Source organism: Apis cerana, linkage group LG8, assembly GCF_029169275.1.
Source record: "Apis cerana isolate GH-2021 linkage group LG8, AcerK_1.0, whole genome shotgun sequence".
Classification (NCBI taxonomy): Eukaryota; Metazoa; Arthropoda; class Insecta; order Hymenoptera; family Apidae; genus Apis; species Apis cerana.
In genome coordinates, this window is record NC_083859.1 from 11781811 (window position 1) to 11806596 (window position 24786).

General features: G+C 24.9%; 4 protein-coding genes across 5 annotated transcripts; 3 read left to right on the forward strand and 1 right to left on the reverse strand.

The window, feature by feature from the left end:
• Positions 1-754: 754 nt before the first annotated feature.
• LOC108000038 (uncharacterized) lies at positions 755-8269 on the forward strand. 2 transcript variants are annotated; one of them, XM_062079011.1, is made up of 6 exons: positions 755-1952; positions 2040-3005; positions 3341-3530; positions 5241-5457; positions 5677-5974; positions 6168-8269. In XM_062079011.1, the coding sequence occupies exons 3-6, from the start codon at positions 3438-3440 to the stop codon at positions 7681-7683; spliced, it is 2124 nt and encodes a 707-aa protein (XP_061934995.1). In that variant the 5' UTR covers positions 755-1952; positions 2040-3005; positions 3341-3437; the 3' UTR covers positions 7684-8269. The 2 variants fall into 2 exon arrangements, with proteins under 2 accessions (XP_061934995.1, XP_016915663.2); XM_017060174.3 differs by having other exon boundaries at positions 755-3005.
• A 2458-nt stretch (positions 8270-10727) lies between these two features.
• LOC108000047 (dnaJ homolog shv) lies at positions 10728-12858 on the reverse strand. Its single transcript, XM_017060187.3, has 4 exons — positions 12700-12858; positions 11969-12353; positions 11352-11907; positions 10728-11284 (listed from the first exon to the last, which is right to left on the reverse strand). Exons 1-4 carry the CDS (start codon positions 12792-12794, stop codon positions 11220-11222), a joined length of 1101 nt encoding a protein of 366 aa, XP_016915676.1. The 5' UTR covers positions 12795-12858; the 3' UTR covers positions 10728-11219.
• A 599-nt stretch (positions 12859-13457) lies between these two features.
• On the forward strand, positions 13458-20757 carry LOC108000032 (alsin). The gene is made up of 14 exons (XM_017060160.3): positions 13458-14061; positions 14124-15446; positions 15521-16087; positions 16435-16804; positions 17679-17880; positions 18091-18271; positions 18355-18521; positions 18702-18811; positions 18886-19097; positions 19173-19730; positions 19798-19974; positions 20089-20257; positions 20336-20518; positions 20587-20757. The coding sequence occupies exons 1-14, from the start codon at positions 13721-13723 to the stop codon at positions 20632-20634; spliced, it is 4608 nt and encodes a 1535-aa protein (XP_016915649.2). The 5' UTR covers positions 13458-13720; the 3' UTR covers positions 20635-20757.
• On the forward strand, positions 20681-24544 carry LOC107999965 (corrinoid adenosyltransferase MMAB). The gene is made up of 3 exons (XM_017060038.3): positions 20681-23085; positions 23610-23979; positions 24055-24544. The coding sequence occupies exons 1-3, from the start codon at positions 23009-23011 to the stop codon at positions 24286-24288; spliced, it is 681 nt and encodes a 226-aa protein (XP_016915527.1). The 5' UTR covers positions 20681-23008; the 3' UTR covers positions 24289-24544.
• The last annotated feature ends 242 nt before the right edge of the window (positions 24545-24786 follow it).

Below are 24786 nucleotides of genomic sequence, written 5' to 3' on the forward strand. Positions count from 1 at the left end.
AAAATTTTTGTTTATTTTGGATAAAAAAATTTACTGCATCACGCATAAGACAAATCCATCTTATTAAAATTTCATATTACATATATTAACTAACATTTTTTTATAGAAAATTATCAAAAAATTAAAAATAAATAATTCTATGATAATATATATAATTTATAACAAATAAGATATAAATAAAATAAAAAATAATATGAAGGAAGTCATACTGTTTTCAAATACAAACAATGATTATAACAAAAAAAAATGATTAAAATATTGATATTTTGGAAGCTGAAATAAAAAAATTTAATAAAAATTTAAAAAATGGAAAAAATCGGAAATAAAATTATGTTCTTTTGAAAAAGAGAAAAAAAAATTCTTTTCTTATACAAAATTTTTTAAAATTTTATATAACCTAGTTATATTTTATTTATTTAAATTATATGTTTTATGATTATTGTTTTTATTATTATTATATTTTATGATTATTATTTTATTTTGTTATTTTTGTTTTGTTAACTATTTTTACTTTATAAACAACATCGTATATATTTATATAATATTGAAATATATTATTTTAACGTAATTCAATTTTTTATTATTTATTAATTATTGAAATTTATTAATTGAGAAGATGTGCATATATCCATTTTTTATATGAAATGAAGACAGATTTTTTTAAAAAATAATGTTGCTTACATCTTATACGAATTGCAATTTATAAATTGATGATAATAATTAATAAATTACAATGAAAAGTTGTGTAATAAAATTTAAATAGTTTAATATAAAACTAATCAACAAAAAATCATAATTTTGTTGAAAGATCTTATGTCATGTTGTATAGTTAAAATGTTTTTTTTCGTTATACATAAAATACATGTATATAGATATGTAAGAATGTTGAACAGCATCGCACTGTATCCAGATACTTGAACTGTATAAATCGAATGATTTATAATATTATTTTGATTCGAAAATTGACAATATATATATATATATATACACATTCAATCAATCTATATTTAAATCGAATTTCATGTTAATCTGTCATTAATTACGAGTACTTATGTTTCCTTTTATCTATTTGAATATCTTGAGTAATATAAGATAATTTGTTTTACTTATTATTATTATTTTTTTATATATCAAAAGGTTTATCAAATTTGTAAAAATACAGATATACAAACAAATAAATAAATCAATGGAAGAACAGAGCAAAAAGCAATATAAAATCGGAAATAAAACATAATATAAATTGAATCAATGAGAAATCTAAATGAAACGAATGAAATGACGAAGACGAAGTAACGAGATCGAGATACGGCTAAGATTATTTCGAATATTTTTCTTGGAATCGGAAAGGATTTTCATCCGATCATGAAAATGGACAACACTCGATTCGATCAACGATGACCGGTGGACCAGAGTGAGACGGAAACGGCTATTAACTCTAGCGACATATCAACCGAATGCAAGAGAAGGCAACGCGTGGGCGCGCGCGCGCGCTGCCGTTTCTATCGACCAGATTTTCGTCTCTCCTCCTCTCGTTTCCTCACCGGTCGCGGCCTCCCTATGCATTCCGCTAGAATCCTAGCCGTGGCAACGCCTCGTCACTGCCTCGATCGTCTTCCGGGAATTACACCTAACTAACCGGTCTCCCACGTGGCCACGTGGAGAACACGAGGAAAACAAAATTGTACGATCTCCGATCTCTCCGCTCTCCTATCCGAACTGCGATTTTTTCCACTCGGTTCAAACCCAGTTTCCCATCTTCCCATCCCGTGTTTCAGATTCCACGCTAAGTTTCATTCGGCCAATTATATAAAATTGTCATCGAGCAACTTGTATATATATATATATATATGTATATATACACATACATACACATACATACACACACATATATATATATATACGAAGATGAAGATTGAACAAATGGGATAACGTGACAAATGGTGATAGTGTTGGTGAATACAATTCTTTTTATATTTTTCGTACATGTTGTTCATGCGGTTCGGTGGATTTGATCGGTCTTGTCCTCGGTTCTCGTGCAGGGATTGAACGGAAGGGTGTTTCGTCAGTCGAATAGGAAAATTGAACGAGAATGATGCGTCGAATCTGATTCTTTCGAAAAAAAAAAACGGTGGAGAAATGGAGAGGATAAAGGGTGGTAGGCGAAAGTGACAAGAAATTTGACTGGACAATCATCGCCACCCATTCCATTTAAAATGCATCGAAACGTCAGTTTCGTTACGTTCAAGTGCGCAAAATTGAAATCTTCCTGATGTTGGACGACATCGAATCAAGGCGTTTAGTGATCCGTTAAACTATGTCAAATTGAAAGATCGACGAATTATGCCGACACACATACAAATTATCATCAACTTCGTATGAAGTCCACGGAGCGTTGCACAACTATTACAATACTGTTAACACGCTTCGTATATGCGTTTTTAATTTTTGTTTTTTTAACCGAAAATATATTTGAAAAGTGTGGGGATGCAAAGTGATTTTCGGTCACTAAAAATGTCTCGCAAACGTCTCTGATATGTCAATCACCATTGATTAATAAAAAAAATTATGGAACTGAAAATTTTCGATTTTTATATACAACAATAATGATAATAATAATAACGAAGTGTGTCGGAACTCGATCAATTTAAAATATCGATATACACGTTTCTTTATCTTGACGAAAGAAATCCTTTTTAAAATCCGTGAAAAATCTAGGTCGTGCAAATACTAATTCTCGTAATATCGTTTCCAAGCGATTAAGTTGATTCAATTGGGGAAAAAAGTATTTTTATAAATTTTTGTTATTGATCACAAGACCACGCCTGAAAGTTAAATTTTATACAAATAATCCTGATTGGGATGACGTAGGAGGAAAATTGGCGATAGAACAGTGATATATCAAGAATCCTGTGTGCAATTTTATCAAACATGCCTGGACTTGGGATCGTTTCGATAAAGGCTGATGGTGAAAGTGAAGGAAGTGAAGATGTCAAAAAAATTGATCGGTAAGCCGAATAATTATTTTTATAATTTGTATATATAATATATAACGAGAGATTTTTCAATATCGTTGCGATAAATTAACGTAATAATACAAATTACGCTATTCTCTTCGTTAATTTCTCTCTTTTTTTTCATCTCTTTTTTTCTTTATTCATTCGTGAATTATTTCTAATTACTAATAATAAAAAAATATTCAATAACAATTATGTATATATATATATATATAAAATTATAGTATATATTAAATATTAATTTTAATATAATTTTATAATTTTTTTATAATTTTAATAATAATTCATTAATATTAATATTAAATATAATATATTAAATATTGTAGTTCGAGAAGAAGAACTTATCGTAAATTTGTATATATATCACGATGAAGAAACGATAACGACCGAAAAAACCATTTGCGATAAAATTTACATCGAATAATGCATACACTCATACTCGCAGTATCTTTTAATCATTGGAAATCGACAAACGAAAAAGGTTCTCCTGGTATGTGCGATCAATCCCAAGACGAGGTAAGTTGTTTCTATCCTTTTCTTTTTTTCTTCTATTATGAAATGGAAGGTAGCTAGCTTTCGCGAACAAAGGGAATCAAATTTCTTCTAGAATTTCGTCCGTTTCCACATATCTCTTCACATTTTCCTCGTTGCGAGTCTGTCAATGCTTAAACTTAAACATTTCGTCGATGTTGTTTCCTTCGCATTCTATATAAATACCAGGCGATCTTTTTGCAAACAAATTAAATAAATCGATAATAGGAACGAAATCGAACGCCTATTCGAAATTATTTATAATTAATCACAAGGGGATCATAATTAGGAACGTAAAAAGTGAAGTTTTTCGCAGTAAAAAAAGTAAATTTTTTGTGCGAGGATTGTTTTCCCGAGCGAAATGAAATCAAACTATTTATAATTAATCACAATTCAAATGAATTAGAACGTAAAAAGTAAAATTTTTCGCAGATTGTTTTATCCAAAAATTTTTATGCAAAAAGGCAAACGCAACTAACATACCGGTCTTCTAAGAAATTAAGAAAAACAAATTGGGATAATTTTGAAAACTGAAAAATAGAAATTTTGCAAATTGTTCGTAAATATTGTTCGCGAATCTTGATATTTATCTTATTAATCTTATAGAAATATATATTTATCTATTAATCTTATTATTATAGTGCAATGATACGTCCAAAAAAAACGTAAACGAATATTTTAAATTATTTCGAACGATTCGCAAATTTTTATATATAATAACTATCACTATTTTCGAAGAGAATATTATTTGTATAACAATATAGTCGCTAACTTGTTAACTTATCAATTTCTTATTCAGGTTCGGTTATGTTTACTGTACACTTCCTATTCTTAGAACACAATTTGTAAAAAAGTCAACCAGTTCGCACTATCAAAGATAGATAAGCAAACGGAGAACACATTTTTTTGTGAACGAACGAGCATTTTTTGTGAACGAATGAGCATTTTTTTTCCACAAAATTCTATCGAAATTTGATTGAAGAAAATAAAAAAAAAATCGACCTTTCAATCAGAATAAAAATTAATTTAAAATCATCGATATCCAATAGCTATATGATTCGAACCGTTAAGTTATTTAATATTTTGATCGTATTTTTTTTCTTTAATTGTCTTTAATTATATAATTTATTTACTCGATTTATTTCGACGATTCTTAAAATTGCGAGATCGTTAATAAATAAATATAATAAATAAATATGTATCGTAAATAAATAAATAAAAATGTATCAGAAATAACATTTTCTATATGTATACAATTATTTTTACGTTCATCTCATATTTTAATGTATAATATTTAAATTATATATTGTCATCTTATCTTTATCTTATTTTGCAATTATTGTTTGCAAAAACACAGATATTTCCGTAAATTTTTTCCAATCTCTGTTTTTCTACAATTATTCTTAATCTTTGAATTATTTTTAATCTTTGAAGAAACATTCAAAATAAATATATATAATATGTTTTCAATTCCTATTTGTATGATAAGCTATATTAATGATAAAACTACATCTGTGCAAATTCTATGGGCGGAACGTGTACATAAATTATTTGATTAATTAATTATATAAAATGATGATAAAATAATGACTCATTAAGATAACGATATATTCATATCATAAATTATTATTTTGTAAGGATGAAAAATTTAACAAAAATTATACCGATTATCTAAAAAAAAATTTTTATGTTCAGGTTGTGTTTCGTGGTAGCAAAAGAGTGCTAGATAATGAACACAGCACTTTCAATTTCGAATTCGATAACAAAATATACACGAGTCATTTACAATTACGAAAATGGTTGATAGGATTGCTGATCTTCTTGTTTGTTTCGCTAATTGTAATCAACACGTTCAACACGGATCAATTTCGAGTGATACGGTATGGAGCCATTGTCAACGATAGTTCACAAGGTATTTAAAAAAAAAAAAAAACGATTCCTCTAGAAGTTTATGTGTAAATATTTTGAATGAATATTTTACGTTTTGCAAATTATTGAACGGAACAGAAATATTGGAAAATCCTGTTTCGAACGTTTAACAGCGAGTTAAAAAAAAAAAATTATTTTTGAATATCGATAAACTTGAATAACAATCAAATGTTTGATCAATGCTTTTTTTTTTTATTTTCAGAAAATTACGTAGAATTGAAACCTTTCTTGGCTTCTATAAGCAACTCTGGTTTCCTAGTTCGTAACAAAGGTTGCCGAATCCCAGATATGGATCCTTTTGATTCGGCGATCGTACAATACATTCAAAGGGAGAAACCACTTGTCTGCGAACACGGAAATCATTTACCATTGGTCGATTCAAACGACACTGCATTGCACGTAAATCCAGACGCGATCAACCATTTTTACAACAATTCGGAGGAGATCGATTGCTGTTGGCGTCCGTTCTGGCGAATGAAAAACGAGGATAACGTTGTTACGTCAGTAAGACTAATCATTCTATTTTTACTATAATCTCTACCGGATTTCTTTTATCAATTGAAAAATTATCAATTTGAAAAATTGAAATATCATCTCTTGTTTGCGAGTTTAAAGATAAAAAAATTCAATGATCTATTATATATGATTCAATGCCATGATCTATTATTAATTCGAGTATTCGATATATTACAGATATGGAAACGAGTGTTTCAAATTCAAAAACTCGACAATTGTAAACACTGAATTCGTGAAGGTCGAATGTTCGCGCAATAACGAAGTGATATACAAGGATTATCACGCGTTCGTGCCTCGTTTCCGATCAGTGGAAAAAAAATGCGAGAAAACTAGAGCTGCCAATTCGAAAACCGAACATCTTAGCGTGTTAATAATCGGCCTCGATTCGGTTTCCAGATTAAATTTTCATAGAATGATGCCGAAAACTGTTCATGCGTTAGAAGAGCTTGGAACGATAGAATTGTTGGGCTACACCAAAGTGGCCGATAACACTTATCCGAATTTAGTACCTGTTCTGAGCGGGTTGTCCGCTGGCGAATTGCACGATTTGTGTTGGCAAAAGAAAGATAAAACGTTTGACGAATGCCCTTTAATTTGGAAAAATTTTAGTGCGTCTGGTTATCGAACAGCTTTTGCCGAAGACGCTTGCGCCATGACCACATTCAATTATTTGAAACGAGGTTTTCGAATTCAACCGACCGACTATTATCTCAGACCATTCTGCATAGCGTCCGAGAAGGATATTGGCAATACTCACAAGTTGAACGCGAATCTCTGCGTAGGAACCAGAAAAACGTTCGACAATTTGTTAACTTACGCAAAGAAAATCGTCTCACAATTCTCCGCGGATCCGTATTTTGCGATGATCTGGCAAGCTAGCTTGACCCATGATTTTTTCAATTATCCACAATTGGGCGACGAATCTTACTACAATTTGATCACGTATCTTTACAACGAGCGCTTGATGAACAAAACGGCATTGATAGTGATGAGCGATCATGGAATGAGATGGGGAAGCTTTCGGCAGACTTACCAAGGTAGAATGGAAGACAGTCTTCCCTTCGTATTTCTCGTATTGCCCCGTTGGTGGAGAGAAAAGTATCGAGTGGCTTGGACAAATTTACGAAGAAATACGCGGAGTCTAACTACAGCCTTTGATTTGCACGAAACTTTGGTGGATATGATAAATCTAGAAAATCTAGAAGAATCACGTCTTAAGACTCGTTCAAGAGCAATGCCGAAAGATAACAATTTGCCACGTGGGATCAGTTGGTTCTTGCCGATTCCTAACTATAGGACGTGCACCATGGCGGGTATTGCCAGCCATTGGTGTATGTGTCACAACAGTTATGACGTTTCTGCGCAGGACGAGAATCTTAGAGATAAAGCGATGTTTTTAGTCTCGGAGTTGAATAACATGTTGAAGAAATTCGTGCAATGCGCGATTTTGAAACTGAAAGAAATCAAAGCCGCGAAAGCGTGGAGGGACGAGGATGAGCAGAGTCAACTCGTAGATTACACGATCACGATTGAAACAGAACCTGGTAACGCGATATTCGAGGGCACGATACGGTACAGAAGTGAGAACAAGACTAACAAGTTAGTAGGATCGGTTAGCAGATTGAACGCATATGGGAAACAGAGTGCCTGTGTCGATGAATTCAATATGAGGCTATATTGTTATTGTTTGTAACTTTCAATTTATTCGATATTTTTTATCATTTTTTTTTTCTCTGAAAAACTTTCTCTTAAAAAAAAAAAACGACTTTACTCAGGATTTTGGTAGTATTGAATGAAATTAGTACGGTAGCCAGTATACTGGTACAAAAAAAGTCACACTGTGATAAGATACTTGCTTTAAATATGTAATAATAATTCACGGCAATTTCGTGCTTAACAAATGAAGTGTCAACTAATGATAATATTATTATTTTTATCATTATTTTTTCCATGATTTATTTTTGGTGAAAATTCGTTCGATGCCAAATCATATTAAATATCATTCAATTATTATTATTATTATTTATTATTTCCTGTGCTTTTTAAAGATTTTGCGATATTTATTTTTTTCTAAAAATATCTATTTATTAGAAATAAGTTTCTTTATTTTTTTTTTTGTTACGATCTTTCCCTAATCACCGTTCAGAGAATTATTTTTATATCTTTTGATGATAATTATTATTATTGTTGTTATTATCATTATTATTTCTTCATTATGTATAATATAAAATATGCGTTAGTAATTAATGCACAAATAAATAATAAATATAGTATAAGTCTATCTGATGCGGTGCAACGATATTATAGTGATATAGTGAATTCAAACCTAATCATGATAGTATTGATATAAAAGTGTTAATATTAACACGTTCAAGTATTTAAACGTTAAGTGCCGCGCTTTCGATGTGACTTTCCGTTCAAGCTATGATGCATATATTATCATTTGTTTAGAAATATCAGCGGCTTGAATGGAAAGTTCAATATAGAAATACATATGTGAATATATACAATGAAAATGAGATTTATGCGCTTTTCAATATGTTATTAATATAAATTGTATGCATTGTATGCATGCACTTGGTCTCTACTTCATTATTCTATGCATTGCTAAAAAAAAATTTTCCAATGATTTTCCAATGATTTTTCGAGAAACTAAAAAAAATATTTTATATGTATCATATATTGCTGAAAAAAATATGAATCTAATTGGTTCCGAATTGATTTTCGGATAGATGAAACAATTATAAAAAATTGGTACAAGTATTAATTAAAAATCTTCTATCAATAAATTACATTATCATATATTAATATTGCGTGATAATAACTAAAAATGCAAAATACTATTTTCCTTGCTTTTAACAAATACAGCATTTTGATATAACTTTCTAGCAATGCATAATTGTAAAATTCCATTTTTTTATTTTAAATGGTTTATTAAAAAAAATAAGATAAATTTTTAAGCAAGGAGTATATTACGATTTCAAAAAATTAAAAATTATTTTTTCAATAAAATTACACATTTAAAAAAAAGTAATTAAACGAAGATCGCTTTATACATCTTTCATACGATAAGTTTTACAATATTCAAATTAAAATATCTTATAAACTATAATAATATAAGTTTTTGTTAAAAATAGATTAATATCTTTTTATAAAGAATAGTGTGCTCCATCGATTGATTAAAAATTATATGATTTTGTTTAAAAAACAAAAAATTAAACTTCATATAACCTTTATATGTCTGTAAAGAAATTATTAATATAAGGTTATGATTAAATTATTTTATTCATCATTTATATAAATTAAAATACGATAAATATTTTCATATTTGAAAAATTATTTCTTTTTCTTTATGAAATATATTATTATATTTACATATTTTTTCAGTAAACCACTTATGATTATAATAATAAATATCGAAAACGTAAATATTATCATCTATGTGCAATATAATTAAAGATACAATTTTTTTAAGTTATAAGAATGTTTTCTTTTTATATTGAATTAAATTGCGAATGTTTTTAAATATATTTTTAAAATATATTTTTGTTAAATAAACTGTGATCAACTTTAAATTAAATTTAAAAAATAATTTTGTAATAGCTCATCAGGAGCATAGAGGAGAGAGTCTTTCTTTGAATAGGATATATATTCATTTTTATTATTATATCGCAAAATAATTGTAAATGTAAAATTTATTTAACTTCGTTTCAAACATTTAATTATATATATATTAAATATTTAAAAATATGATAATGAATTTTTTCACAATTCTTTATATGATATAAAGACATATAAAAATCATGTCAAACCTTAAAAAGTCTAATATATCATTTGATGTTTCATTATAAGATTAATATTTTAATTATATGAGATATAACTTAAAGATAATTTGAACATAAATATTTTGTAATTTTTTTATAAATTTAAAAATTTTTTTAAATTTATTGTTTATAATTTTATAATTATATATCATAAAATTATAATATAATTTTATATATTGAATGATAAATTAAAAACATTTGTTGAATAAAATTGATTTTGCTTTAAAAAGATATAATAATTTATAAATTTACAAGCTTTGAATTGAATCATTAATTTTTTTTTTCAACTTAATAAAAAAATATAAATTGTTATTATATATTGCAATTTATCTATTTGTGATTTTAAAAAAATTTCTGAAAGTTTTATTAACAATATTTATTTTAAATTCTATTTAAATTAAAAAAAAATAATATTATTTTATATACTTACATATATTTTTCAATAGTCTGCAATTCATTAAAAAAAATGTTTCATGATTTTTGTTGTTTTTTTATAATTGTACAAAATCATATTTATATTTATTCGGAGTTTAAACATAAAGATATAAAAATTTAAATAAATTCATTTAAAATTTTTGAATACTAATTTTTAATATAATTATACGGATTGGTGATATATTTGGAACAGTCATATAAATTGAAACTAATAAAAAATATAAATATGTATATTAAAATTATAATAGAGATATAAAAATTATTATTTATCTATAATCTTCTTTAAGAGGATATTTAAGATTACTCAATAAAACAATATAATATATGTAGTATCTAATAAAAAAATTGTATTTTAATTTTTGTAAATGGAATGTATACAAAGGTATAAAAAACCTTTGTAAAATATAATGTATAATTTAATATAAAAAATTTTTTAATAAAAATCTGAAATGGAAGTTAAATAATTGAATAATTCTTATCTGTTATAGACATTGGATGATGTTTTACATTTTATTGCAAATAATATCAATAGAAAAATTGTAATACAATATTTTGCTAGTTGTTATTAAATCATGATTAGTGAGTACGTCTCACTTTTTAAATGCAAAATTTTTTTATGTAAAACACTCATACATTACCCACGCATATTAAACATAAAATAATTTATTTTGTTAAATAAAATGCTCAACCATTGCTGATGTTTATGTAAGTAATTGATAATAATATACACATATATATATGACCAGTCTCTTATAATAAAAAAGGAAGTACATGTACTTGCAATGGTTATTGTGTTTGCTACATGTATTCACTTCAACTGACTTAGTAATTGGTTACCAAACCTGTTGGTATCCACTTTTTAAAGAAGTGAAAACACTACTTGGTGTAGATACACACAAGTCAACACACGCATTTTAGTTGTATGCACTCTTTATAGTATCACCTTGTACATGTATTGCATTTAAAGTTTTTAACTTCCACTTATTCCATTATAAATTCGATTTACAGAGTCTTGTTGAAGTAGATTTTTTATTTCTGAAAGAAAAAAAAAATCAACAATTGGAAAATAATAATAATAATAATAATTTATATAACAATTTACCTTCTTTCTGTATATCTGTGAATTCCGTTTCAGGGAATGCAACATCAAATGTAATATACAAAGTGCCATGAAGATTGTTATTCTCATAATTAGGCATTCCTTCTCCTTTTTTTCTAATACGAGCTCCTGGTTTAGTTACTTTATCCCTTTGAATAGTCACTTTATGACCATCCAAATGTTCTATGTCCATTTTAAAACCTATTAAAGCATCTTGCATAGATATAGTAATATTTGTGTAGAGATCATCACCGATTCTTTCAAAAACTGGATGTGGTTGTGTTCGTATCTTTAAAATTAAATCTCCAGGTTCTCCATCTAAATGTGGTTCACCTTCTGCTGTAAATTTAGTTTCTTGGCCATCCACCATTCCTGGTTCAACTTCAACCTCTAATATACGTTCCTCAGTAACAAATTTAACATTTGGACATTCTGAACAAACTGATTGTTGCATCATTTGAAATCTTCCATTTCCTAAATTGCGAGTAACTAATTCTTGTCTACAATTACATTTCCTTGTTCCTTTTGCAGCCTTCATAACTGGTTTATTTCTTGTTATCTAAAAGAAGTACAATTTTTTTTTACATATTCTAATTTTTTAAATAAATAAAAAATTTTACCTCTATGAAATTTCCACTATATAATTCTTCTAAAGTGACTACTAAATCCATTACAATATTAGAACCCTTAGGTGTTTCTTGCTGATGATGAGATTCTCCACCAAAATGAAAGCCAAAATCACCAAAAAAACTTGCAAATGGATCAGCATTATTCATCATACCATCTTTTTTTAAACATTCTTCTCCACATTTATCATACATTTCTCTCTTTTCATTATCTGATAATACTTCATAAGCTGCACCCAGATCTTGAAATTTTTGAGATGCATTTGGATCATCTTTATTTTTATCAGGATGTAATTCTTTTGCTAACTTTCTGTATGCCTTTTTTATTGCATGTTGGCTTGCTGTTGATGATATGCCTAAAATGGCATAAAAATCTCTTCTGCAAAAATTTCAATTCGTATTTAAAATTTATTATATATTACAAATATATGAAATTAAAATTTGAAATATTAAGAAATTATTCAACATCAAATGTCTATGTATGTACGTGTGTATTATTACAAAAGATATCATATAAATAATAAAAAAAGTAATATTATTTAATAAAAATATTTAAAAATTCTATTATTTATTGCTTTCCAAAAAATTTATTGTATACGTTTTATATTAATAGCTTTTGTAAATGATTAACAAAATAAGAGGTTATAAAGTCATCATGTAGCAAATATTCTTACAAATATAAAAATAATAAATTTTATAAATAAAAAGAAAATTTTTTTACGCACCCTGCTACAGTAAGAATCACACATATTATTAAATTTATGAAAAGAGACCAAATCAATTTTATCGCTGCCATTCTAGCAGACGTTACAACAAACATCGGAGTTTAGATGTGGGTATTCCTGATTGGTGCATCGAATTCAATTTATCCGATTTTGATCGACAATAAACGACTTTTTAGGCGTATACATATTTAGCGAAAATATTTAGATTTCACTCATATCAATTAAAAGTAATTGGTCAAATTTAATTCTTATATTTTAAAATTAATTTCATATATCAAGTAAGAATAAATTTTTTGAATAAATTTAATTTTTTTCAATATTTCACTTAACTTTCACTTTTATTAATAAAATGAAATAAATATTATTAATAAAATAAATATTAACATACAACAGGTGAGACATTACATAAAATTGTTCTAAAATTATTGTTTTGAAAAATTACTTAATTAGAATTAAATAAAATTATAGAATTAACAATAAAAAATATTTAATATTTATTTAATATTTATTTGATCTATTATTAATAATTTAAATGCAATATATTTTAATTTCCATGAAATAATCAATAAAATATTAATGTAATAAAAATTAAATATATTATTTATGTATTTATACTTACAAGTGTTACATTTTATTTAATATAATGAAGAAATTATTAGTATTTTATTATCTTTTTATTGAAAATCAGACTTAATAATAAAAATTTATCCCCTCTCTTATAATTTAGGAAAATGATCATGTGATCGTATCAACTATTAAAGTGTTCGTTGCAATATAGTATAGTGTAGTATATAGCCTTATCATAAATGTGTTGAACTAAGTTTTGGAATTGTAATAAGGAAATTATTAGTTTAATCATGTCAATATGTAAATTCTCTAGAGTACTATTGCAAGAAAGTTCAGTGAAAGAGATTCAATCACGAATCACATGACGAAAGCGTTATTGACTAAAAACTTTACTTTTTAAAATAAGATATCTCTAGGTTATGCACATCAGCTTATCTGTCAAATATCTTATAAAATGGAGAAACACATGCATTTATGGAGAGGTGTTGATAAGTTATCATATGCTTTTGGTGACAAACCAAATGGTATAATTTGTAGGCTAGTTACTATTAAAGATCACATTTTTATAGCAACAACTACTAATAATTTATATTATGGAGAGGTTTCATTTTTGGAGAATAGCTCTCCGTCATTAGTTTTCAAAAGAGCTCAATTTGATGTGATCGACATAGCATCCAATTCGGATTATTTATTTATTGTAGATAATAATGGATATGTTTTGAAAGTAAATCCTCAGGATATGACCATAATAGATACAATAATCTTAAAAGAAGAAGTTAAATGTTGCAGTCATGGGTAGGTTTTGTAAAATTGGGTATTGTTAAACAATAATATTTAAATAACTTATACTATTACAGATATAAACAAGAAAATGAAATTGTTAAAGTAAAATCAATAGCTGTTAATGATCAAGCTGCATTATTTGTAACAGAAAATGGACAACTTTGGGCTAATGGAAACCAATCGCAAATAGATATTAATAGCATAGAGCCTAAAAAAGTTAAATTTTTTGAAGGTAGAACTGTTTCTGCTATTGCATGTGGTTCAAATTTTAATGTAGTTGCAGTAAGAAAAACAACAACAGCTTTAAAAAATGATACTGATAGTGAAAATGAACTAGAAGAAGAAGTTTTTGTCAATTCATGTCCTCAGTGTCTCAACACTGTATTATTAAGTCCTACAAGTTTAACATCATCAGATACTTGTCCTATGGGACTTCATATGCAACAATTTAGTGAAGATCATTCAACTAATTCTATTAGTGCTTTATCTGTTGCTAGTAAAGAACAAGAAACTTCATTTGCAGAAAATAATAAAAAAGAAAAAATTTCTGAAATAATAGAAAATGGAGAACTGTGTTCCAATAATCCTATAGATTCTGACAAAGAAGAAAAAAAAAATGTTATCTTTATAAATACAGAGGCTGCAAGACAATTTTTAACCAGACAATTATCTTGGGTTTCATCTTATGGAAGTGTTAAAGAAGACATACCTTTGGAAAACATTGAAAAACCAACTAGATTAATAAAACAAAATGTATCTAATGTAGCTAATTTAGTATATGAAGGAGTCAAAAATGTAGGGGGTAAAGTTGTTACATTATCAAGACATATGAGTGGAAATTCAGATATAAATGAATTTAAAGATGATAGTAGTGAACATTTGGAAGTAGGAGAAGAATATCTCAAACCTACTACTACTAGTTTGGCTTTAAGTTTACGCTGTGAAGAATTTCCATGGTCATCAAGTACTGGTTCTTCAGAGCATGAATTGTCTCAGCAAGGTTTAAATGAAAGAATTAATATTTTAACTCGTACTGGTAACAACATTTTATCTACTGAACTTTGGACATGGGGTGATATTGAATATGGACAATTAGGAACAGGAGATATTGTTAAACGTTCAAGACCTATTTTAGTAGCAAAACTCAGTAATACTGGATTGAGAAAAATTTCATGTGGTGCATTTCATGTACTTGCTCTGACATTAGATGGAAGAGTTTTTGCTTGGGGCAGAAATAATTATAAACAGGTGACATTAGAACCATATTCTTATCAAAGTGCACCTCGTTTATTTACCACAAAATTATTTCCAAATGAAAGAGCCAAAGATGTGACAGCTGGTAGTTTTCATAGCTTAGTTATGATGCATCATGGTTTATATTTTATTGGACATTCAAGGTAAATAATTTAAATCTGAAAAATAAAAATAAAAAATGAGAATTCTATTTACAAAATATGTCGTATGATTTCAGTAAAACTGGTGAAATGTTCCATCTTGATATCGAAACAAATATTAAATATAGTCCTCAACAAATTTTTAGTTCTGGTAATTACAGTTGCTGTTCTGTGATAAATGAACCTGAAATAAATATTTCTGAAGATTTGATAAGCGACCAAATTTTTTTGGAAGAAATATTGGTTGTTTATCAAAATTTAATTAAACCATTCCAAAAAAAAGGAGGTGCTATGCAAGAATCAAATGTTTATGAAACATTATGTCGATGTTATACCGAATTATTAAGTTTCAGTGCATTAAATGTTATTAGTTTGTGGGATTATTTTAATCATATTGGTGAAGCATATGATGTAACAGTTATTGCTAATGTTGAAGAATATATTACTGTGTATAAATATTATTTAAATGCAGTGTGTGATGTTATTTCTTTGAGTGGATTTACATATATTGCAAAAATAATTGAAGTACCACAAATAATAACAAATTTATTTATAGATAAATTAAAAACTAATGAAACTAAAAAAATTACTGATGAAATCATTATTACTATGGCATTACAACATCCATTATATAAATTAAATAGGTAAATATGTATTTAAATATATATAAAAAATAGTAACATAATAGTATTTTTTAGTTATTGAATATTGAAAAAATGCTTAAACTATAATAAAATTAATAAAAATTATCTGTTTTTACAATAAATAATTATTTTAAAAACTAAAATTATGTTTATACTATATTATAAAATGATATATTAAAAATATATCATAAAAAGTAAGACTATTTGATTATTGTTAAGAAGTTAAATATTAAAATTATATTTAAAAAATCATAACAATATTTAAAAAATCAATATTACAATAATTATAATTTATCATTGATTTATTATTTTCTATTTATGATAACAGACATTATATTTATATACAGATATAAGAATATGATTTTAAATCTAATGAAATGTAATGGTACAAGAATGGGTATAGAACGAATGCAAGAAGCTTTAATAAAATGGGAACAAATATGTGATGATCAAGAAAAACAACAAAAAGAAGCTGAAACAACTAAATTATTTTGGGAGAATTCTGGAAAACTTGGAGAATTATTAAGATCTCCTGATAGAAGGCTTATTAGAGAATCACGAACACATCCTTTATCAATACTTAATTCTGGAAGATTTTCTACACATTGGTTTGTTTTATTAACTGATATATTTATTCACGTTACTGGTACTTCTCATATGGTACATCCACTCAAAACTTTATGGATAGAACCTTTACCAGACTCTGAAACAGTACAAGTATGTTAAATTTTATTTTATTTAAATATATTTATTTACAGTGATGGCTATATATTTATAAACAAATTAAATATAAAGTTAAAGTTTGAAATTATATATTTGTATATATTTGTTAATCTTTATCGAATTTCATATTAGATATATTATAAATAATTTGCATCATATATATTATATTAGAACATAATAAATTGTATTATTCTTATCATTCTGAGATTTATAATAGATATTGGAAATGAATCTAAATCAATTAAATCAATTCTATAATTATAGAAAGATTTTATTATTTTATAAAAAATTTTTCTATGCTTCTTGATTTTTAAATTAAATGTAGAAATCTGTTTTAGATTAAATTAGATTAATTTTAGTTTAAGATTATTATATATATATATTTCTTTTTTTTTTTTGAGAGACAAATCACACAATCTAGCATTATAAAAAGATAAATTATGTGGATTTAGATAGAACAGATTCCCAATTCCCTCCAATTCACTAAAACTACATCATATTAATAAACACTAATAAATAAAAAAAAAACTTAATTAACTCCATATCAATTTTTAATTATTTAAAATCAAACTGATTTCACTCTAGTCTAGTTAAATCGTATTTTATAAATAATATTTGAATAAAGATATTTTATATTACATAAAAACAAAACAACAAAAATAAATACAATTAGTACAAGAAAATAGAAAATCATATTGCCATGTATTATTATATAAAGTAATATGTATGTAAAAAATTTTTATTTTATTGCATCTCATTTTATAATTTCATGAATAAAATTCTAAATGTATGTAAGTATATAACTATCACTGTATATTGATGCATAATTATAGTAAAAATTTTTATATCTCATATATCCATATTTTAGAATGCTATATCAGTAATAGCACCAGAAGATACATTTGTATTATATACTCCAACACCTTTTGATCGAAATGAATGGTTGTATGCTTTACAAAATGCTATAAAATGTAGTCTACAAAGAGTTATTGGACATATACCTCCAGTAGTACGTTCTAGTTCATTCTCTTTCACAAAGCACAGTGTTTTTAAAGATGCAAAATATACTGGTTCGTAAGGTTCATCATCAATAATAATGTATATGACAAATTTTATATTATTGTTATAATACAATTTCATAAAACAGTAAAAAAATTTCTTTAAAAACTTAAAATCATTGAAAATTATTATATTTCTAATTTTTAATAATTAGAAATTATTTAATACAAAGAAAAAACTAATTTCACAAAAATAATGTAAAAAAATAATTTTTTATATAGGGCGATGGCTAAATGGTAAACCACATGGTTCTGGGAAATTAGAATGGTCTGATGGACGTAAATATGCAGGGCAATTTCATAAAGGTATTATTCATGGTTCTGGTAAAATGGAAATTCCATCACAAGGTATATATGAAGGACAGTGGAAAGATGGTCAACAGAATGGATATGGAACAATGAAGTTAGTTTTTAAATGATGATTGAAATTTAATGCAAAATAATATATTATTTTAAATAAAATATAAAAATATAAAAATATTCTAGATATAATAATGGAGATTTTTATGAAGGATATTTTAAAGATGGTTTACCGCATGGTCATGGTGTTAAAAAAGAAGGTCATTTTATGGCATCTGTAGCATCAGTTTACATTGGAGAATGGGCTGCAGGTGTTAAACAGGGATATGGAATTATGGATGATATTATGACAGGTATTTATTATCTACAAATATTATATATTTTATTATCTACTAATATTACATAAATTTATAAGTTTCTTATAATCTAATTAAAGATCGAAAAAAAATTGTTATTTTTCTAATAAATAACAAACATAAATATGCTTATATAAATAAATATGTTATAATTAATTAGATAATATATTATTTTAGGAGAAAAATATTTAGGATCATGGAGTAATGGTATGAAACATGGTTGTGGTTTAATAGTAACTTTAGATGGTATTTATTATGAAGGATTTTTCATGCAAGACGTTTTAACGGTAAATAATTAAAAACTTTCTAAATTTTTATATATATAAATTTAAAAATATTTATAAAATGCTTATAATAAAAGGGTCATGGAGTTATGGTATTTGAAGATGGTACTCATTATGAAGGTGAATTTAAATCAGCTGGTATTTTTTATGGTAAAGGAACATTAACTTTTACAAGTGGTGAACGATTAGAAGGTAATATGAATGGTGCATGGAACGAAGGTGTAAAAGTTATTGCAACATTACACATGAATAAAGCTAATGGAAATATACAAAGTTATTCAAAACCAATGTAAATAATTTATCAATTAATAATTTATCAATTATTTTAATGAAGTTTTAAATCTATATATTCTTTATTATATAGATCTTTCGGAAAATTATGTGTATCGCCAGATCAAAAATGGAAAGCTATATTTAGACAGTGTTATCAACAACTTGGTGTACCTGAACCAGGTTCAAAAACTATGAATGTAATTGATAAATCTGCTGAGACTCAACGTGTTTGGCAAAATATTGCTAGCATAATAACTAAATCGCATCAAAAAGCTTTACAACGAAAAAAGCATCTGACAATTACTAGTAATAAAGAAAAAAATAATGAAATAATTGATGAATTAGATAAGATTCCTTGTTTTGGAAGAGACAAACTTACTATTCAAAGTTATAGTGAAATTCACAAATATTTAATTAAAGCATTCGATAGTTCATATCACCCATTAGGAGCACTTTTAACAGAAGTTGCTGCTGTATATACAGCTACCTATGGTGGTGTAAGAGTTCATCCTTTATTGCTTAGTCATGCTGTATCTGAACTTCGTAGTATTACTTCAAGAATATATGAAATAGTTATCTTATTATTTCCGGCATTACCACGAGGTGGAAAAGAATACGTATTGGAAACAGAAAAAAACGACGAAGAAAGGTATATTTTAATTAATTATTTACATAAATTATGATTTTTTATTATTTATGTTATGTTATTTTATTAGTCAAGTTATAAGTGCTGCAGCAATACTTCATCCAATATTGTTACCTCGTGTGCATTCGGCACTTTTTGTACTATATGCTTTACACAATAAAAAAGAAGATGATGCCTATTGGGAAAGATTAATGAAATGGAATAAACAACCTGATATAACACTTATGGCTTTTCTGGATATTGATCAGTAAGTAATATAGTTAAAAACATAAAACAAATAAATATTATTTATCATATATGTATTATATTTTTTATATCATTTATTATTATAAATTTCACGAGATTTATAATAAAATTTTAGAAAATTTTGGAAAAATTCAAATGTTATGAATTTGAATGAAAACGGATTACCGTATCAAAATGAACCATACTTCAGCGAGGCAATAGAAACATTACAACAACTGAAAACCACGTTTTCTCCGTTAGAGAAATTATTAGTCGTTAGGAATACATTTGAACAAATGACACAAGTAAGTTAGCTTCTTTGTATATATGTAATTATTATATCATTATTTATGCATTAAATATTTATATACTATTTATAATAGGCAGTTCAAAAACAATTGGGGACTACATATTTGTGGACAATGGATGAATTGTTTCCTGTTTTTTGTTTTGTGGTTGTTCGTGCCAGTGTATTACAGCTGGGTAGTGAAATACATTTTATAGAAGATTTTATGGAACCCTATTTACAGAATGGAGAACTTGGAATTATGTTTACTACTCTTAAGGTAAGATATCTTTTTTCTAGAAAAATTACTTAATATCTAGAAGTTTAATTAATATGTATATTTCTTAGGCCTGTTACTATCAAATATTACAAGAGAAAATTAACGTGGGTGACTAAATACAACAAAATAATTTCTATACATAAATAAAAGTATAAGTTACAAAGTAAGTTTTAGTAATAATTTATTAAAGTACATTGTTAATATAATAAATAAATAAAATATATGCATTATGTCACAAATTAGTACCTCAAAATATAATATTTAGTTGAAACAATATAATTTAATGAAATGTTAAATATTGTAAAACGAATCATTTGTGTATCATAATTGTTAAAAGTTATAAAGTTATATTTATTATAAATAGTAAAAATTGATGCTATGATATAAGTAGATATATTATCAAATCTTAATAATTTAAATAGTGAAATTACATATCAAGTTCTATAAAACTATTAATGTACAGTGTATATACATTTAGAATGAATTTAAAATTTTATTTATTTATGCAAATTTATTTCTATATTATTTTAATTTTCAATTATTTATTTATAAATTTTTTTATACATTATTTTTCAATTTTTTAATTTTCAAAATAGAAAAATATTTATAATTATTTATAAATATTTATAAAAAAAAAATTATATACTTGAACATATTTACATATTATTGTAATTTTAAGCATCAATGAATTTCAATTTCGATAAGCATTTATATACCGTTATTGAAATTTAAGGGAAATAATTTTTAATATTTCTTCAACTATTAATTTCAATATCATATACACAATAATGTAATTGTATAATTGTTTACTTTACATAACTGCCATAAAATATTATTTAATATTATTTAATATTAATTTAATAATCTTTCTTCATTCTATATCATATTATCAAATTATGTCATTAATATAAAATGAATTATATTTAAAGAATGTTGATTGAATAATTAATGACATATTATATATTTATGTTATACATATATTTCATAGTAATATCATATGCAATATTATATACAATATCATAATCCTATATAATAATAATAATATAATAATGATCAATAGTGATTAGAATTTTATGTTATACATAATATTAAATATTTATTTTAAATGTAGTACATATAGCTTGTAAGTATCTATATCAAATGAATAAAATTATATGTTTAAAAGCAAATATACTTCATTTGTTCATTAAACATTATATATATATATTTTATAATTTATTTACTTTTATTAAAGAATTTAATTTATTTTTTATAGAAATATGATAAGAAATTAATACGAATTTAAATTTTATTAATTTAAATTTATACACATTAAATTGTATATATTGCATAAATTAATAATAGTTTTTCATAAAAAGTATGTATATTATTTATTAAAAATACTTAATTAAAAAATATCTTTAAAAAATACAAATGCTTCATTAAAAGAATAAATTTAGTAAGAATAAATTTTAATAAAATAATTGTTTTATCATATATATTATTATTTACATATGTAATATATACAAAATTAATATATTTATAAAATATTTTTAATCTATTCTAAAGGTCAAAATAAACACAAAAGTTATATATAAGTTATATATAAAAATATAAGTCGATTGAAACTTATTTAATAAATAATTTAATTTTGTGGAAATGTTTGTGAAAATGAGATGACAAAATAGGATGAAGATAGAACTATTTCATTACCCGTTTCTTCTAATACAAATTTCAATTATTTATATGTTAACTTAATAAACAAGTTTCAACTAATATTTTTGTTTCTGTTTGATCTCTAAATTTGACTCTCCAAATGTGTCTCTCGAATATATTAATTATTATGTTGCGTGATGCGCGCGCGTGATGTATATCACCACTCAATACGAGTATATACAAAACTACATATATAAATATAGTATAATAGATACTAACGAATAAAGAAAAATTGAAAAAGAAAATAAATCAATTAATAATAAATAAATACATATTTTATATTTTATGCTATTCTTTTTATAATAAATAAATTTCAAATTAAGAAAAATTTATACATTTTTCTGATATTAATTATTTAAAAATATTGTACAAATTCTATAAAAAAAATTTTACACATTTTTAATTATTATATAGCTAATATATTCTTGCATACATACATACATTAAAATCAAAATTAAACCAATGCTAAGAATATTAAAAAAGAAGATAATCCAGTCTGTGAACTCTTGATGTTTATTTCTATAGTTACTATGTATTCTTTTTAATAAAAAATTCTTAAAAATTCAATTTATATATGTTTGTTTACACACGTACAGTAGTTTTATGTAGAATATTTGTTGAAAAACTTTTATAATAAAATATTTCACATCGTTTGTGATGCGCAGGTTTAACCAGCAACATGATCACGAAGTAATTTAAAGATTATGCGTATATCGTTTCTCTTACTTGAATTAAAACTGTACGTTTAGTAATAGTATATTAACGTAATTATATTTAGATTTGATTATTATAGATATGGAAGTAGTTAGAAGTATATGGAAAAATCCTGTTTTATTATATAAAACCGGACTACGAGCATCATTTAGAAATAGGTATATGACAAGAATATAACCTAAACATTATTTTATTTTATTTCATGATATAGTATGGATTAATATTAAATTGTAAATTCTTGTTTTATAGCAGTATTTTTTTTTTTATTATATTCTAGTAATATTTATTGAAATTATAAAATTAAACTATTGTATAATATTTAATGTTGTATTAAAATATTATTGATTTAGAATATAATTATGAAATATATATATATATATATTTTAAAAATTGCTATAATCATATTATAAAATAAAAATATAGAAATTTGTTTATGCATAGTCTATTTTAAAAACTTGAATCATATGCTATAAAACTATAAAAATTTATTTGAGAAAAAATATTTGTTAATGAATTCTTTTGTATCATAAATAATTATATAAAAATTTTTCTAATAAAAAATATAAAAAAAATTAACGAATTTCTAATATAGTTGTTAAAAAATTATAAATGTTAAGATATATGTATTGATATAATATATCAATATAGTATTATGTCTCAAAATAAAATAATTTTTTTGCAGTAGTAGTTCTGCATCAAAAGTAACAAAAAAAGAAGATGTTTCTATACAAGACAATGATTTACAATTATCAAATATAAATGCAGATATAAGTACGCAAAATGATATAACATTTAATGCTCTTGTTTCAACTGAAGAATTACTAGCACAAATAGGATTGGCAAGGGAATTTGCAACAGATAGTAAAGTTGAACATCCTTATGTTGATAAATTAAAAAGAGTGCAAATGATTTTATTTGATTTAAGTCATGCTATATTAAAACCGATGCCAGGAAAAAGTAAAGCATTTGAAAGTAAACATATCAATGATTTGGAAGAATGGATAGCAGAATATGCCAATCAACTACCACCTCAAGAAACCTATATTATTCCAGTAAATGATATTTTTATTTTACATTTTTTATTATATAGATAACTTTATATTATATTTTATTTTATATTTCAACAGGGTGGTGGTAAGGCTTGTTCTACATTACATTCAGCGAAAGCAGTATGCAAACGAGTAGAAAGAAATGTTGCATTTTTGGTTCAAGATGGTTTATTGAATAAAGAAGCACAAATATATCTAAATAAATTACAAAACTTCTTACTAACAACATCACGTATTGCAGCTAAATGTGATCAACGTACAGAAAATATTTATATTCCTAGAGTAGAAGTTGAAAAAAATGAGGAAAAGTAAAATTTATGAAAAAAATTTGTAGATTTTTATTTTTATTGTAAAAATAATATAACAGTCAAATATTGTATGCAAAATTTATGCGATAATATTTTTTCTAAATGTATCTTCATAGTAGATAAGTTGTAAATATTCTTTGATGAAATTATAAGTATCAGTTACTGATTATATTCTATTATTGTATTATTAAATGTACATAGTAATTAAAACATTAAGTAATTATTATGTAAAGACTTTTAATAAAACACTATAAGACATATATTTTTCGATTATGATATATTTTTAAATATATCATTATAAAATGATTCTGATTTATGTGATATTTTGTTACTTTTGTTAAACAATTATATGTAATTTTATCAAAATATATATATTAATTAATTTAAATAATAAGAAACAATTTTTCTTTATATTATATACGTATATTAAAAGATTGCTATCACATCAAATTTTTAACTACTTATATGTGATACAAAAAATTTTATGAAATAATTATATTGT

Excerpts from the sequence above, each read along its gene's own strand:
- LOC108000032 (XM_017060160.3), top strand. The coding sequence starts at position 13,721 with ATGGAGAAACACATGCATTTATGGAGAGGTGTTGATAAGTTATCATAT. Across the intron at positions 18,272-18,354 it reads AATGGATATGGAACAATGAA|ATATAATAATGGAGATTTTT; the intron begins GTTAGTTTTTAA and ends AAAATATTCTAG. Across the intron at positions 18,522-18,701 it reads TATGGATGATATTATGACAG|GAGAAAAATATTTAGGATCA; the intron begins GTATTTATTATC and ends ATATTATTTTAG.
- LOC108000038 (XM_017060174.3), top strand. The coding sequence starts at position 3,438 with ATGCATACACTCATACTCGCAGTATCTTTTAATCATTGGAAATCGACA. Across the intron at positions 3,531-5,240 it reads GCGATCAATCCCAAGACGAG|GTTGTGTTTCGTGGTAGCAA; the intron begins GTAAGTTGTTTC and ends TTTTATGTTCAG. Across the intron at positions 5,458-5,676 it reads TGTCAACGATAGTTCACAAG|AAAATTACGTAGAATTGAAA; the intron begins GTATTTAAAAAA and ends TTTTATTTTCAG.
- LOC107999965 (XM_017060038.3), top strand. The coding sequence starts at position 23,009 with ATGGAAGTAGTTAGAAGTATATGGAAAAATCCTGTTTTATTATATAAA. Across the intron at positions 23,086-23,609 it reads CGAGCATCATTTAGAAATAG|TAGTAGTTCTGCATCAAAAG; the intron begins GTATATGACAAG and ends ATTTTTTTGCAG. Across the intron at positions 23,980-24,054 it reads AAGAAACCTATATTATTCCA|GGTGGTGGTAAGGCTTGTTC; the intron begins GTAAATGATATT and ends ATATTTCAACAG.
- LOC108000047 (XM_017060187.3), bottom strand. The coding sequence starts at position 12,794 with ATGTTTGTTGTAACGTCTGCTAGAATGGCAGCGATAAAATTGATTTGG. Across the intron at positions 12,354-12,699 it reads GTGATTCTTACTGTAGCAGG|AAGAGATTTTTATGCCATTT; the intron begins GTGCGTAAAAAA and ends AAATTTTTGCAG. Across the intron at positions 11,908-11,968 it reads ATAGTGGAAATTTCATAGAG|ATAACAAGAAATAAACCAGT; the intron begins GTAAAATTTTTT and ends TACTTCTTTTAG.